This window comes from Python bivittatus, unplaced genomic scaffold (genome assembly GCF_059951505.1).
Source record: "Python bivittatus isolate LINGU-HERP-01145 unplaced genomic scaffold, Pbiv_v1 ctg000430_np1212, whole genome shotgun sequence".
NCBI lineage: Eukaryota > Metazoa > Chordata > Lepidosauria > Squamata > Pythonidae > Python > Python bivittatus.
In genome coordinates, this window is record NW_028277071.1 from 2,822,844 (window position 1) to 2,839,933 (window position 17,090).

The 17,090-nt window shown below is 36.5% G+C and overlaps 1 protein-coding gene across 1 annotated transcript; it reads right to left on the reverse strand.

Moving 5' to 3' along the window:
* Positions 1-3,001: 3,001 nt before the first annotated feature.
* LOC148215269 (vomeronasal type-2 receptor 26-like) lies at positions 3,002-12,943 on the reverse strand. The gene is made up of 6 exons (XM_088143973.1): positions 12,726-12,943; positions 11,661-11,952; positions 9,616-10,476; positions 8,129-8,356; positions 6,077-6,203; positions 3,002-3,894 (listed from the first exon to the last, which is right to left on the reverse strand). Exons 1-6 carry the CDS (start codon positions 12,941-12,943, stop codon positions 3,002-3,004), a joined length of 2,619 nt encoding a protein of 872 aa, XP_088000099.1.
* Positions 12,944-17,090: the final 4,147 nt, after the last annotated feature.

The following is a 17,090-nucleotide window of genomic DNA, read 5'->3' on the forward strand; positions in this document are numbered from 1 at the left end:
CTTCAACAAAGCAGAGAAACATGGGCAAACATCGATATGCTGTAGGCGCATTGTGTAATTCGGAACATAAAAAGGAATTTTAAAATGCTGGAATGGGAAGAAATGGGACATTTCACATCCATAAATATGTGAAGGGGGGATGATTGACACCTCTTACTATGAGCTATACCTAGTTGAAAGCCTTGGGCCATCTGATTGCATTTTCAGAAATGGTGAATACTTCGTGAGGGGCATTCTGCGGAAAATACTTTTATTTTGATTAAAAAAATTAAGATAAGACTTTAAAAATTGGACACTAGAGGAAGCTAGAAGGAATTCAAGATTACAATAAAAGGAGAAGAATACGCAAAGTCAACTTACAATTAGTGAATGAAGCAAAATATTTTAACATTGGGCATATTGAAGGATATTTTTGAAAAAAATAGTCCCAGAAGTTAGTTTCAATAGTACCTGCCTCTATAGGTAGACTGTGCCAAAAAGATGTTATGGAAGAAGAAGTTCTTCCTGACAAGATCAAGATTGACTTGGAAGTGCATTTGAAAGTGCAGGTGATGGGAATGGCACAGTAAAAGATGTTACACTGGACATACAGAAGAAATCAGCTGATGTTTTAATAATTAAAAGGGATATACAAATAACAAATCAAAAGAGTGACCTGGATAATTTTTCTATATTGGACTTACAAAAGAGACTTGATAAAGCTTTGAAGAATCTTGTGAGAAGGGATGAAGAAGAAATGAAATGAAATCAAGTTTTACACCATTATGTGACTGGAATAAAGATTAAGATTGTAAGAAGTAAAAGGAAGGAATATAAAGCTGGTCTATTTGATTAAGATAGATATGTTGTAATTTCTGGTAACCCTTAATGGACTTTTGCTGACACCAAGACTGAAATGACAATGCTTTTTTTTTTTTTTTCAATAGCTAAATGATGGGATATGAGAAGAAGAGATCATTTCTTGTAATTTAAGAAGAGGTGAAAAGTTAGTAAAATTGTTTATTCTTATTATGATGGTTGGAAGTCACTTCTTTATATATTTCTTTTCTTTTCTTTACTATATTCTTACTTTTCTTTCTTTTCTTCTTTTCTTTTTCTTTTCCCTTTCTACCTTTTAATCTTTCTATTTTTTTTAACCTCTCTTTTAGTTTATATAGTTTCTACTATAGTAATTATAACCTTTAATAAAATTATGTGGAAAAAAAACACACTTCGAAGAGTTTTTTCACAGGCTAATAAATATGTTAGGCCCCTCACATCCCCAGGAAACTCCCTCAAAAGAAGTTCAGTGATAACCGAGAAAGCTCCACCTCAAAGAGCTGTCAAATAAACACACGGCAACTCTAGATTGTCAGATTATCACAAGAAATATTGAGGGGCATACACAAAGAGACTTTCTTCCAGCTTCCCTGCACTTCAGCTCTGTGGGCTTTGAAGTAAAGAGCCAACCCTTGGGATTTCAACTGGAAATTAACTTTCAGACAGCATAATGCTTCAGTTTATATGCTATACATCCCCTTTCAGTTTAATTATTTTGATACAGCTCGTAACCCTCTGAGTGGCTTATTCTTGACAGATACAATAAGAAGACTAAAATACAGCTACATGACTAACCATCAACCATATACCAATCTCAACAACTACAAAAAATGAAGTTGTGGGAATCTACAGTTGAGAAGAGAACTTAGAACACTTCTGAAGTATGTTTCTGAAACAAGCATTCCTTTTTTATTTTTATTTTCAGTTTTCCATGTCTAGTGAAATATATTTATAAAACTTGCAGTGGAAGACTATGAGAGTCAACTGTAGAGATAAAACAGAATTGGAGGGAAGAGTAGTTTGAAGTCCCATGTACCAGCCGATCAAAATAGCAATTCTCCTGCCCATTGGTCACTTTGGCAACTTTGGTATGCAATAACTGAATGACTGAGTGAACATGAGATGCTTATGCTGCTAAATAAAGCATTCGAAATCTACCAGTAGTCTCCTGGAAATATTGGGGGTGTTCAATGGTTGGTTCTGGTGTTATATAAAACATTCCTAATTCTCTAGCAGAGGACATATCTCTTTGTAAAAACTATGGTTATATAACTTTTTGTCCTCTTTTTTTATAATGAAATTTTTATGCTTCTCAATATCGTTCTTGCAAATATCCAGTTTTCTCCAACACTTCTTTCGGCTGAATGACCAAATTAGGCATTATACTGCTTTTGCTACATGTTAATTATATATTATGCATGCAACTCTACATAAACACCATAATTCCAAAATACAGTACAAATTCCAAAGTACTAAAAGAGACCAACAGAAATAAAGACAAGGAAAATAGCTGTTTCAGTGCCGAATATATTACTGAAGTGGCAAGGAAGGCAATCTATTTCCCTCTATTTTTGTTATCTTGATGATTTAGACTAAATTCCTATTCAGGTATATTGAGGAATAAGTCCAACACAGCTTAACTCTATCAGATCCCTTCTATTAAACAATGTAATCTTATTGGACCCTGGAATTGTGTCTTCTCAGTGGCAACACCTGCCCTATGGAACAATATCACCCAGAAGATTTGGAAGGCCAAACCCTGTTAGCCATTAGCAAGACATTGAAGACCTGGCTGTTCCCCTAGGATTTTGGGCCAGGGGGTGGATGAGTTCCACTGTTATTGTGCATGAGTTGAATCAAGGTTTTCTTGGGCACCAGGGGTTGTCTGGGGGGGTTGTTATTTTAATTTTATAAGTCACTGATAATCATCTATGTGAGATGGGCAGCTATATAAATTAGAAAGAAAGAAGGAAAGAAAGAAAGAAAGAAAGAAAGAAAGAAAGAAAGAAAGAAAGAAAGAGAAGGAAGGAAGGAAGGAAGGAAGGAAGGAAGGAAGGAAGGAAGGAAGGAAGGAAGGAAGGAAGGAAGGAAGGAAAAAGAAAGAAACTCAATATATAGCTAAAGCACTATTGATTAATTCAGAAGGATTAAGGGGCATCCAGGTTTATATTCTTATATTGTTTTATATTCTTAGTTTTTCTTTTTTGTTCAGATCAGGCCTCAACATAATGATGTAGCATTTAGGAGAAAATATACAGATTAGTAACCCAGCACTAGAGAGTATAATGGAGAAGATCTCCACAGCAACTGTATATTTTCCCTTCGTGCTCAGATACGCTGGGACAAAGGACAACCAAACACTACAGAAGACCAACATGCTGAAAGTGATAAACTTGGCTTCATTGAAAGCATCAGGCAATTTCCTTGCTAGGAAAGCCACCATGAAGCTAACAAAGGCAAGGAAGCCCAAATAGCCCAAGACACAGTAGAACATGTAGTTGGATCCTTCATTACATCCCAGAACTATTTCTTCAGCCAATGAACTCATGTCAGCATCTGGGAATGGGGGTAAAGTTGTCAGCCACATAGTGCATATAATACCTTGAACAAAGGAGCAGCCAAATACTACAGACATGGCAAGTTTATTCCCCACCCATCTGGTGATCTTGGTCCCAGGCTTAGTGGCCATAAAAACCAGAACCACAAGGACAGTTTTGGCTAAAACACAAGAAATGGCCACTGAGAAGATAACTCCAAAAGCAGTTTGACGAAGGACACATGTCACCCTGGATGGCTGGCCAATGAATAGCAAAGCACAAAGGAAAGACAACAAAAGAGCAACAAGGAGAATGTAGGTCAGGTTCCGGTTATTGGCTTTAACTAGAGGAGTATCCTGATGTTTAATAAAAATCCAGAGGACTACAGCTGTAATGAAAGAACAGAATAGAGCAGAGCTGGCCAAAATAGTTCCCCAAAATTCTTCATACATCAGGAATGTTAAAACTTTTGGGAGACACAGATCTTGGCTATTGTTTGGGTAGTGATCTTCTGAACAATGAAAACAGTCATCCATATCTATAAAATAAATCATTAGTTTAGATATAGGGTAGTTCTGAAATTCCATTGAGTAATCAAATGAGAACATAACAGTCATCAAGTGATGATTGTTGACTTAGAATCGAAAACCAAACAAATTTCTGTAATTTGCATACACATCTATCACCAGAAATAGGTAATAATCTACGACATATGTTGCATTTCAAGTAAATGGAATTCCCAAGTATCTCTGAAAATGTTTCTTCAGAACCAAAATCATCACATTTCCTTCTTGTATATTAAGAAGCAGTTGTGATGGGTAGGTTTGTGAACTTGTGGAATTTGTAGCTGGAAACTTAACTGGAATTTGAATTTGTAGTTTGAAAATATTATTTTATTTGTATTCATGTATAGCCCTAATTTAATTCAATTCTGTTTCTGCATGGCTTTCTAGCCTGAAATCTCACTTGGACTACTAAATATCACAGATACAAAATTCACTAATTGACAGCTGGGGTTCATGGGGACAGAACCTATAATTATTCCTATTGCAAAAAAAATACAGAATATTTTATGGCACTGTTCTTTTTAATCTTGAAAAATCCATTAAAGCACTAAGTTCTTCACGGCACCTCAAGACCATTCATACAGATCCTTTCTTATGATGCTACCAGATGCAGATAAGCTGGACAGTAAATGAGTTCCAATAGTCACTTGAATCAAGTCTGAAAATCAGTGATGGATCTTAACTCATAATGTAACAATGACAACAGTAAGAGTGATTTTCCAATTTAGGAGTTCGGAAAGATCAAATTGTACACACAGAGCAAGAAGTCCAATGTGATCTCTGCTTTTATTTTAATTTGCATAACCAATTTTATATTTCTTTTTCTAAAACAGTTGACAAAACAAAAGTGTGATACCCAGTTATACCATTGTAAAAGCAACCACAAATACCACTGGAGAATCATAGGAATGAAATTGTTGTTGTTGTTGTTGTTGTTGTTGTTGTTGTTGTTATTATTATTATTATTATTATTATTATTATTATTATTTTTGGAGAGAACTGAAGACTTGGCTCTGCCAGCTTGTGTGGGATGAGGAAAAATACAACTGACCCTGGGGATGGCTGGCACCTTGATGACACTCCCTGAGTTTATTAACACCTAATTAACATCAGCCTCCTGGAAGTATCATACAGGAAGTTTGTTTTTGTCATATTTTAATTAATTACTTAATATTTACCTATTTATTTAATGTTTATTTTGTTTTTACTGTAAACTGCCCAGAGTCACTCGATAGTGAGATGGGTAGTGACAAATCTGAAATATAAATACATACATACATACATAATTGACATCTGTGCAAAATTGAAGAAGTTGGAAATGATGGTGTTAAAATTTTATGGGATTTTTGTATATAAAGTGATCTCAATCTAGAACATAATTCACCAGCTGTAACAATAATTGGAAATAATAATTTTTGTTATTGTGGCAATGCTTGGGGAGATCAGAATGAAGGAAATAGAACTGAAAAAAGAAGTCAAAATATAAAGATTTAATGACTGAAATGGGCAGATTATGGAGAAGATCTTGCGAAATTATCCATACGGTTACTGGTGAATTAGGTGGAATAGCACACAGATTAAGTAATTTTTACAGAACTAAATATTTCAGTTATATCAACCGGAGTTACACCCCCTCCACACACACACCCCTTGTTGTTCACATGTTATATTTGATAAAGTTTCTTGGATAATTTGCAATTTCCATGAGATTCCTGGCTGGAACTCGTGTTTCCAAAGAACACGAGGGAAAGATGTGATTCATTTGCTATAGTGGAGAATACTGTCCATGTAGCTCAAGGCTGAATGGTTGGGTTCTTGGGGCTGTCTGAGCTTGCTTCTCTTCCTGCAGACATTTCATTGCCAGGCTAGGTAGCGTCATCACTTAATGGGAGACTGAAGTTTGCTGTCTATCTATATGTAGTTAACTCCCCATACATTGATGATGTCACCTAGCCTGATAATGAAAAATCTGCAGGAAGAGAAGCAAACTCAGACAAGTCAACAGTGAATCTTTTTGTTTCTTTTTTTATACTGTGATGTTCCTTGATGAATTAAAACATCACCATCATCATCTGTTTTTGGCTAATAAGAGAAGAAATGCCTTTGAGAACTGATGTTAGTACATCTTTCAGCTTTCTGCACAACATCTCTTACCTTCCTGGTTAGCAATCTTCCCATCAGGACATCGAGGACAATCATAGCAGCAAAATGGCTTTGATTCTATCTTTTTCTTACTGTATCCTGGACGGCACTTGCTATTACACAGAGAAATTGGTTGGGCCTGTCCATTATGAAGAAGAGAATGTTTTTGATTGGATAATATTCTTTGATTTTCTTTTTGACATTTGATTGGATAATATCCTTCATTATTTATTTGTATATTTATTTAGTTATTACACCTTGTTGTGGCAAACCAGAAATGAAGGATCCCTCCCAGGCCTTCAGAAACAAAATCAGGTCCATGCCCAGCTTCCCTCCCTCCTTAGCATAACCCCATCAGACCTGAAGAGACTCTTTCTGCCCCAAAACAAAGCCCCCTTTATCCAGTCAGGCCAGAAGAAAAGAAGCATCACTCACCAGGACAAAACCGACAGAAGACAATCAGGACTTAGCCTTTGCAAGTGCCCAGCAGCAGACCCACTAACGAAATTGTAACAGTGTAGCCGTGTGGAAAATCACAGACTTTCCAGTTCTAGAATAAGGGCACACACCTCATCTCCACTAGTCATTAGCATGAGCAACAAAGAGCATTTCCATAGACTGCTCTCTCCTCAGCAAAGGCATGAGCTTCCCTCATCTCATGAAATAAAAATAATTTGACCCACCCTCTGTGGCCCTAGAAACCCAACAGCAAATCAGAGCCTAAGAATTTCCTTCTCCCCAAGTCACAGCTCCTATCAAAATCCTTCCCCTTCTTTTGTTCTTGTTCTTGTTCTTTGTTCTTTGTTTTGGTTCCTGCTTCTCTTATGAACTGGAACCCAGTGATCATGGCTTGTAATAAAGTGTGATCTTTTTCTTCAGTGTTGAGTTCCATCTTTTGAATCTACAACACTTTATACCGTCACAATCAAGATTGGCTCCTGGTGGTTTCAGAATCAATAAAACAAGAGTAAAGTAGCTATACAGGAAGAAAAGACAGCTTAGGCATAGGACTTGATTGGATCAGGATTTCCTTGATCCATTCTTTCTTTGATCCAATCTTTCCTTGGCCCTTTACTTCCATCTATGAAATGTCATGAGGAAATCCAAGCATCGCTAGAACTTTTTCATTACCAAAGTAAGAGATAATGTGGGTAGAGTGATTTCATTCACTTTTTCTGCACACATACTTAATACTTGTTCGTGTGGGAAACATATAGGAATCTTTTTACAGAATTATTATTATTGTTGTTGTTGTTGGTTGCACAGTGAGCCAGATGTTTAGACTGGATTTGGCACTTTTATCCACTTTTATTAAGGACTATCAAAACCCTCTAGGGCTTTTTTCTCTCCCATCTATTGTCCAGGCCACATGCCATTGTGTGAATGGAGGGATGTGGATATATGAAAAAGTGTAGAAGTTGGTAAAAAGTTGGTAAAAAGAAACAACAACAATTCGGAAAATCTGTTTGAATATTTAACTGAAGCACATTGAAGGGGGGAATATGTTAAAATTTTACTCTCAGAAATCCCAGAATTAGAATTGTGATAGCCATTTAACAATGGTTATAAAACAAGGTCTTCACTAATAAATTAGTAAGTCTGAGGTTTTAAATGATCTATTATTTTATTATTGTTATTTCTTTAAATTTATTGGCCACCCAACTCCAGATGCCTCCATCGACTACATTTTTTGTAATATTTGTGAATTTATTTTATCTGTTAAACTGTTTTATCTTATTCCAAACTTTTAATTATATTTACATTTTGCAATTTGGGTCTTTGGACAATAAATAAAAATTATAATTATTATAACTGATGCATGTTGCTTATGGAACCCCAAACCATCATTTCTTTTTATCAAGTTCACATAACCCCCACAATTTCTCACACCTCCACATTCCTCCATTCACACAATGATACATGGCCTGGACAATCGGTGGGAGAGAGAAAAGCCATAGAGGATTCTGTTTCTGAATGTAACTGGTGGGTGGGATGTTGGATCTGTAAACCTTTTTACGAGTGGAATAAATATGGAAAATAATCTAAAATGTAACTGGACCATACCTGGTTAAATCTCCTAGGCCACACAATAGATTCTTCAGGAGAAGAGAACATTATCTCTTGAGAATCCATGCTGTTTATCCCTCCAATTCTGACTCTCAGAAAAGACTGATTTGGAAATACAATCCAGTTCATAATATCAAATCCAACCTCCAACTCTCCATTCTCATTGAAGGAAACTTTTTCCCCTGCACTGTTATTGAAAGACGCCCTTCTTACAAAGTGGTTGAGCTAAATTTAAAAAAAGAAGAAAAAGCGAAAAGAGTACAGTGAACAATCCAGTACACTAATATTAATGTTCTTCATCTCTGGAGAATGCAGAGAATAAACTCTTTAACAGCTTTAGGAAGTCTAAAAGGCAAGGTAATGCTAGCTGATTAATCTTTGCAATTTCAGGGTATAGTCTTGAGAATAATCACCAGTGAAACTTCCAACAAGCAGCACAAAGTAACAAAAGAACTACAGCCATGAAAAACAACCAGATAAAAACTGAGAATAAAAAACTCCTGATTTCCAGTTTATTTCAGGAGAACATTAAAATGATTAGTGGATAAGAATTTTGAGCATGTTTTGGTACAGAGAATAATTTACAATTACATTCAATGCTGAAATACAAGAAGCTCTAAATATCTCAACTTTCTACAGATAAATCAAAATATGCATTTTCTTGAAGAAGCTCAAATCCTTATGAATTCATGGAAATATCACTGTAGTTTTTTATGGGGGTCAGTACAGAAATGATTATACATTATGTGGCAACTTCGCTCCCTGGAGAAGTCTCTAATGCTGGGAAAGATGGAAGGAAAGAGAAGAAGAGGAAGACGAGCAGTAAGGTGGATGGACTCAGTTACAGTGGCAATGGGTGCGTCAATAAGACCTGAAAGACCAGATTAGGGACAGATCATCCTGGAAAAATCTATCTATGTGGTTGCTAAGAGTCGACAATGACTGGAGGACACATAATCAATGAAATCAATCAATACAAAAGCTGTTTTTCAAGTTCCCAGCAATACTTGTTTTTCCCAGGGCGTTCCTAAACAATACATTAATAGGCCTTGCTTAACTTTTTGGGATCAGCTAAGGACAAATAGATATTTCACTTTTATTTTTAGCACTAAGTCGTATTCAACTTTTTTTTTTTAATGGATTTCCTTTTAAAGGATTTGGAACTGGGGAACTGCTGGGAACTGTGATATCTTAGTAATGGGAACTATGACACATTTCACATTATGGAAGGGCAGTGTGCTTATCTAATGTTATCATATGGAGGAACAAAATAAATCATCAGAAACCTATCACATAGCTCACTAGCACTAACATACACAATTTTAAACCTTCAGTTAGAGAGAACCGTATGTCTAGATAGATTTTCATATTTAGGCTCTAAAAAATCTCAGGAGAATTGCATCCTCCCCAATCTAGGTTCTCTTATTTTACTGCAAATATGGTCAGCCCTTTGCAATTTATAGTTTATTTCCTTAGGACTTTACCTTCCATTGCTCTTGTTTCAGAAGGTTTCGTTTGGCTTCATGATCTCCTGCTCGGTATCTGAGTATGGATGCCTGGATGTCATGCAAAGCGTGGGCCACCGCAAAGACTGCATTGTAGACACTGTAGCTGGGGCTGGTCATGTCCATTTCCAATACAGATGAAGGAAGGCTTTCCAGTTTTTCTTCACCAGAGCAGATGACTGCATCTTTCTCCTCCATCATGGAGGTGGAGAATGAACACTCAAATGCATTTTTCCAGAAAAGCTTGATAATAACATCTTCCTTTTTCATATTTGGCTTTGTCATCTGAAGAAACTCCCGGAATCCCAGCACCTCCTTGGAGTGAATTGCAAAGGATAGAGCACCATGGAGGAAGTCTATGTCTTCATGCCTTTGAAAGGGAAGTGATGTGAACTGCATCTGAGCTGTCAGTACCCACACTTTAGCTTTTGCCAATAGTGGTATATCTTCCACTTGGGATATGGTGGGAATTATCCTCAAAATAATCATGTCTTCAGCTTCACCATGGATTAACACTACATTGGCAGAGCTTCTTATAACAACATTGAATGTTTCAATCCCAGCTTCCACAGAAGCCAAAATATTATTAGAAAAATTAATTGCTGGCAAAGTTTCAATGAAAGCAAAACAGATGCCACGTAGGGAAAACATGGGAACCACATCTTGTACAAACCTTTCACCATTCTCACTATTTGTATACACTATTCCAATCCAAGTCCACCGGAAGTGGAGCATCAATTGGAGAATTCCATTGAACTGATGGTTCACATTTGGGAACATCTGTTGGTATGAAACAGCCTGTGCTTTTTCATTTGTCTCTGGAGTTGAGCCGTAGATAAACTGAAGAAACAGATGGAAAAGTGGGATGGGGAAGAACCATTTTCAATTTTATGCGGAAAAGAAAAAGCTGCATGTAGCAATAGCCCACAAATTAGAAATTAAAGATTAAATGTAATTTCAAACTTCCATTCTAGCTATACTTTACATGTGAATTCAGGAAATGTTAAGGAAAGTTGCTGAGATGCTATGAATTATCTAGTTTTCAATGGAAATAAATGAGCAGAAGATATCTAGAATTTAATTACACATTGAAACAATTGGTCAGTTACTGCATTGGTAGGGCTGCTTCAGTGCAATCTTTCCATCAGATCATCGATGTAGTTGCTCCAGGTTACATTTCATGGAACAGCTATATCTGTATTTTATTAATAAAGCAGAACTTACATTGCATCCTCTAGTATCAAGTGTGATATATATCATAAATAAATAAATAAATAAATAAATAAATAAATAAATAAATACATACATACATACATACATACATACATACATACATACTCAACAGGCTCTGCCATTTATTAGCTCACAGCTTGTTCTCATCTATTGTATTCACCACTAAGTACATTTTTGTAGACTAAGAAGATATTATCCAATGGGTATTATGAAACCAAAATACCCTGTGAGTTTTCTTTCTCTCAGTTTACAAAAATTATTTTTCTTCTTCTCCTTTCACATTTTTTTCTTTTTTCTTCCTTTTTAAAGAGCAAGTAAGAGAAGGGATTGTCTTAAAAATTAACAATAACAGCAACAACAATAAAAACTACAACAGCAATAATAATCTTTGAAATTTAAACAGAGGTGAAAATAAAGGAATATCAATTAAGGTAGAATATTACAAGGCTAAGCAGCTCTAACCCTATAAGAATGGTTGCACATGAAACAGTTGAACACTTTACAATAAAAAGAATAGATGAAGTAGACCCAAACAAACCTACTACAAATATATATATTAACTTGGTTATATATATTAGCCAAACTATCTACTCTATCTATCTATCTATCTATCTATCTATCTATCTATCTATCTATCTATCTATCTATCTATCTTAAGACTTTGCAAGATCCAATGGGCCCATTTGTTCCCTAATCCTCTCCCCTCATGCCCACACCATGAGAAACCCCCACCACTGGAAGGAAGATAGAAAAGACTTCAAAAACTCCTGTTTTCCATGCAGGCATTGTACCTGTGGCATCTTATAGAGGGACAGGATAGTGGTCAGATGGGCTCCAACTGCAGAAGATGGTCCCCCAATGGCAGCTATTGGTCTTTTCTGTATGTCACACCTATAGTTAGGGATGAATCTCTCCTTGGTAGAGAACAGGTCTAAAGAGGCACGATAGGTCCATGTTGCAGTAAAATAACTGTTATAGATATGGAAGCCCAGGGTGTGATTGGGTAAAATCTTGGGATTTTCATTGATCTCCTTGACTGAAAATTGCAAAGCTAGGAATTGCTGATAGATTGGTGTGATCACTCTGAAAGGAGAATTATATATTCTTTCACACAGCATTCAGTTCAAGATATGACACTTAGCAGAATTCACTGCAATATGTTTTAAAGGTTTGGTGTTCATATACATTAATGTGAAGAAATATTGTCACCTTCAGCTGGATATTTCTCACCAGTTTTTACAAGCCTAGTAGCCAAAACATTTGAAATACACTGGTTAAAAGAATGATTTCTGTCCCTCCCCAATAAATTATTTTGTAACACAATTTCCCACAGAGAAATCATTTTGGATCCTGAAGTATTTGAAATACATGGTGCTGAAACAGATGCCAGCACAATATTTATTCAATTTCTGCCTTTTCTTGTTCATTTTTCTGCATACTACCATAAAAACACAATTTACCCAAACTTTTTTTCATTCCATCTCTTTAGTTTTCAATTTTATCCTTACCATCATTATAGTAAAATATGGAAACATGTAAATAAGATATTTGATAAAGGCCCCAGTCTTTTTAAAAGCCTTTGCAGAGTAGCCCCAGTGAATTTAACATTAGTTTGTATTGAATGAAATATAACTGATTATCTATACTTTATGAAAGGAACACAGAAGTGTTTCCTTTGAAAGTCTGAGTTGTTGGACCCACAAAATGTTAATGTGGTGAGAAGTCACAGCTCAATATATATGATTATACATAACCTTTTCCCCTCATTATTTGGAATGTGGTTCACTGGCTATGAGGAAACTATCTCAGAATAGATTAGAAATGAATATGTGTCTCTATGTTTCAGATAAAATTACAGGATTTCATAAAAGAGATTACTAGACGGTGCTTCTCTGAAGTCCATCACTGTATAGAATATGTAGATCTTAGACAGAATGCCTACAACGATAAAGTCTCCAGGCTGATACTGCTGGTGAAGAACAGGCAGAGGCTCACTGATGCTGCATTTAGCACTGGGGATCAGGCACACCACTCCAGGCAAAAGCACTACAATTAATGCTTCAAATACCACCATCCTGAATGAAGCAGTTTTTTTCTTTAAGCCAATTCATTCCTTCAGGACTGTCTTTCATTAACTCAGATAGTCTAATGGAAGTCCCCATATAAATAACAATTGTCAAAGTTCAGAATTCCAAATATCTTTAACCCCAGGTTGGATTATTGCACTGCGTTTTCGCCTATCCTTTTATTTTGTTGGATTGCATTTCTGCGTTAGTGGTTCTTGGAATTCATCTGAAATCTATGGGGAACTCAGAAGTTATCATGTTTAAATGGATAATTGCAGAGGAGGAATCACCAGTTGAGAATTATAGATAAAACCAAATCGTGAATAGGAAAGTCTGTTAGATCCTTCCCAACAGAAACCATTTTCAGGGAACTACTTGATAATTGTACCTGTTTGAGTGGTACAAGCACTCTCTTGGAATTAAGAGATGAAGTTGAAATAAAACTGATTAACTTAGTAATTACAGTGGAGATATTACCAATTTATAATCAAAAGTTCTAGGGGAAAAAAAGAAAGAAAAAAGAGCTTAAGAAAAAAATATAACACACTAGTATTTCTTTGGTATCAGTTTCTCTGAGTTACAAAATAGAATTCTGTGTCTTATTGGAAGAATAAGATTAAAAATTGAACTGAATATGTTGGCGTGCATATTTTAAAACTTCAGACAAATCTGGAGATGAGACTCTTTATTACAATTTTAATATTAAATCATTTATCAAATATTTAATGCAATATTAATATTGTAATATTAAGGATCCCCAAGGTCATATGGATAATGATTCTGAATGTAAATCAAGAATGTTTAAATGTTCTTTCTAAAACTACACTTCAACATGGACATCAACACATACTGTGCCTGTCACACAGCTACAGTATGATTATCTTTATACAGTTCAATGTGATTTATTGGGCTATCTCCCTTCATTTTGTCCCAATAACAACCACATTATAAGGAGGTTGACCCGAGACAGGATAACTGGCCCAAAGTCATCCATGGTTAAGAGGATCTGGTGTCTCCTGGCCCTACTCAAATGTCTTAACAACTATAGCAAAAAGTGGAGGAATTCATTAGGCTTATGGCTGGTGTGGGTCTTCGACAATCATTAGGCTTAGTTCAAACCTAGGTTGTGGTCTGTCCCCTTCTCAAGAGAACATAACTGGATACAATGGTACTGGACAATTTCCATCAAGTTTCCAACCTTCCCTTTTAGGGGAAGGTTGTAGGAAGATGGTTGCACAGCAGCTTCAGAGGACCCTGGAAGAAACAGATTATCTGGACCTCTGCCAGTCAGGATTCAGGCCCAGATATGGGACCGAGACAGCATTGATTGCACTATTGGATGATCTCTGGTAGGAGCGTGATGGAGGTGGTGCATCCATCCTTGCTCTTCTTGACCTCTCAGTGGCTTTCATGGTATCTTTCTGGACCAGGATTGGGGGTAGGTGGTGCTGTGTTGTGCTGGTTCTCCTCCTTCCTTTAAGGCTGGTTCCAGTTGGTGCTGATAGGGGAGGAGAGGTCCAACCCACAGCCTTTGCTATGTGAGGTGCTGCAGGGCTCGATGCTCTCTCTTCTCCTGTTTAACATCTACATGAAGCTACTGGGGGAGGTCAGTTTGGGATGAGACACCATCAGTTTGCTGATCATAACTACTTATATACCTCCACCCCAGGCTGTCCAAGTGATGCTGTGGAGGTTCTGTATTGAGGTCTGGAGACTGTGACCATCTGGATGGGGAGCCACAGACTTCAGCTCAACCCTAGTAAGCTCAAGTGGCTTTGGGTTTTTGGACCCATGTTCTGGGGAGCATCCATCTCTTGTTCTAGGTGGGATTGCATTGCCCCAAACACATCCTGTGCACAATCTGGGGGTCCTCCTGGACTTGTGGCTCCTGCATGATGAGCAGGTAGCAGTCATGGCCAGGGGACCTTTGCACATCTTCACATTGTGCATCAGCCCTGCTCACGGTCACTCATGGCTCAGTCACCTCCTGAATGGATTACTGCAATGGGTTCTACATGGAGATACCCTTGAAGAGTATTTGGAGGTTTCAGCTGGTGCAAAATGTAGTGGCATGGGCAGTTATGGGTGCTGGTCATTCAGCACATGTGACACCTCTGCTCCACAAGCTGCATTGGAAACTAGTATGCTTCCAGATGCAATTCGAGGTGCTGTTGGTTACCTTTAAAGCCCTTCATGGCTTGGGGCGAGGTTTCTTATGGGACGGTCTCTGGCCAGCGGTGTCTACCTGTCCTGTTAGATCTGGCAGGAAAAGCATGCTCCAAGTCCCATCTGTAAGAGAGTGTCATCTGTTGGGACCCAGGAGGAGACCCTTTTCTGCTCTGGTGCCCACCTCTGGAAGATCAGAGATTAGACTTGCCCTGACTCTGCTGGCCTTTTGCAAGGCCTTAAAAACCTGGCTTTGCCACTGAAACCGGTAGCATTGCTGAACCCATGTCATGTCTGTTTGAGCGTGAGTCTTCTCAGCTGCCATTTTTGTTATTTTTGTTGTTTTTAATTCTGGTTGTTTTTTACTGTTTTTATTCTGTTTTAAGTATGAGCTGCCCAGAGCCATGTATATGAGATGGGCAGCCTATAAATTTACTAAATTTAATTAAATGTAGTTTACTCTCCTTAATGGAGGTCCTGCAAATGAAATGTATCTTCCTCTAGCAAAATGTCTCATGGAATTCATCAACTCTTCTAACTTTTAGTTTGATACTGGCCCATTTTATTAGAGAAATGGAGGATATTCAAAGTATAACAATGAATGGATCATTCTGTATTTGCTGCATCAAAATATATTGATATTGTGTAACAGTTTAACAGTTTATCACTTTATTCAATAAATTCATATGAGTTTCATATGCATTCCAGAAAGTCCAAAGGTATTATGGAAATTTGTCATAATTGTGATTTTGGTTGTTGCCAGTTGTTTTAAATATCTTGGAATAGTAAATCCAAGAAAACTGTATTTGCAGATTCAAATTTATCTAACAATCTAACATCTATTGATCTATCTCTATTTTGGATTAAAATTGATATCAATATAGCAATACTATTTATTAATTTGCTTCTTTCCTTAGTTACTTACTTGAGTTGATATGACAGAGAGATTCAGAGCAGTTTAGATCATGAAAGATCCTACTGGGTTTATGGGGAGAAATAAATATTGTAAAAATGAATATTACTCCAAATTCGAAATATTTATTTAGAAGTAATTTTAAGCAGATTCATAAAATGTTTAGGGACAAAATATGTGACTGACAGTTTTCTAGATTTATTTAACGATGTTATAGCTACCATATGATGATGGAGGCCTTGACTTTCCAAATTTTCAGTTTATCACTTGGCCTAAATTTCAGTTTCTCATTGAATATAAGTTGTCAACTCAAAAAACTTATATGGTCACACTTATGAAGTTATTATTTGATCCTTTTAAATCATGGCTCCACTTGGTTCCTCTTTTAGTTATAGTGGTATTGTATTTTCTTTATTAAAGACTCCATTAAAGCTATGCTAGGAAGACATTGAGAGAGAAGAAGAATTTAAGGCATTCTTTTAGCCCCATTTTTGACACTTTGTTTAGAAACTATTCAATAAATACTTGTAAGACCTCTTTTGGTTCCTAAATTTGTTTTTAATATCCTTTAAATAGGTATCTTTAACTTGAATCTCTGGTATGGATTTCAATTTTTTAGATACCCAGCAATTCAACCTTGAGCTGCATATATTCTCCATTATGGCAACATTTTAATTGTTTCAGTGCTGGCATCTGATCTTCTGCTTAATTAACAGTCCACTGGTCCATTAATATCAAAGGAGATTCTTAAGCAAAATGAATATTTTAAGCTTCTCTCCCCAGATATGTTGATATGGATAATTCTCCATTCATATAGAATAAGTAGTGGGGTTTGATATAGAGCCCAGTCTAATTTAATAGCAAACTGAATGTCAATGAAAAATTTGCATGTATATCATTTCAAGTTCAAAATCAAGACATTCTCTTTAGCCCAAGATTTATCATTTTTTTAAGAGTCTACCCCATTTACATGAAAGCTGTTTCAGTTTTGTTGTCTGCCCCAATACCCTTTTATGGGTTGAAAGGTGTGCATGTAGGTTCAAATCATAGGCATGGATTTTATTTTGAATTTTTGG

Coding starts and splice junctions, on each gene's coding strand:
- LOC148215269 (XM_088143973.1), bottom strand. CDS start 12,943: ATGGTGGTATTTGAAGCATTAATTGTAGTGCTTTTGCCTGGAGTGGTG. Junction 11,953..12,725: donor AATCTCTTTTATGAAATCCT/GTAATTTTATCT, acceptor TTCTCCTTTCAG/AGTGATCACACCAATCTATC. Junction 10,477..11,660: donor CCCTCTATAAGATGCCACAG/GTACAATGCCTG, acceptor CTGTTTCTTCAG/TTTATCTACGGCTCAACTCC.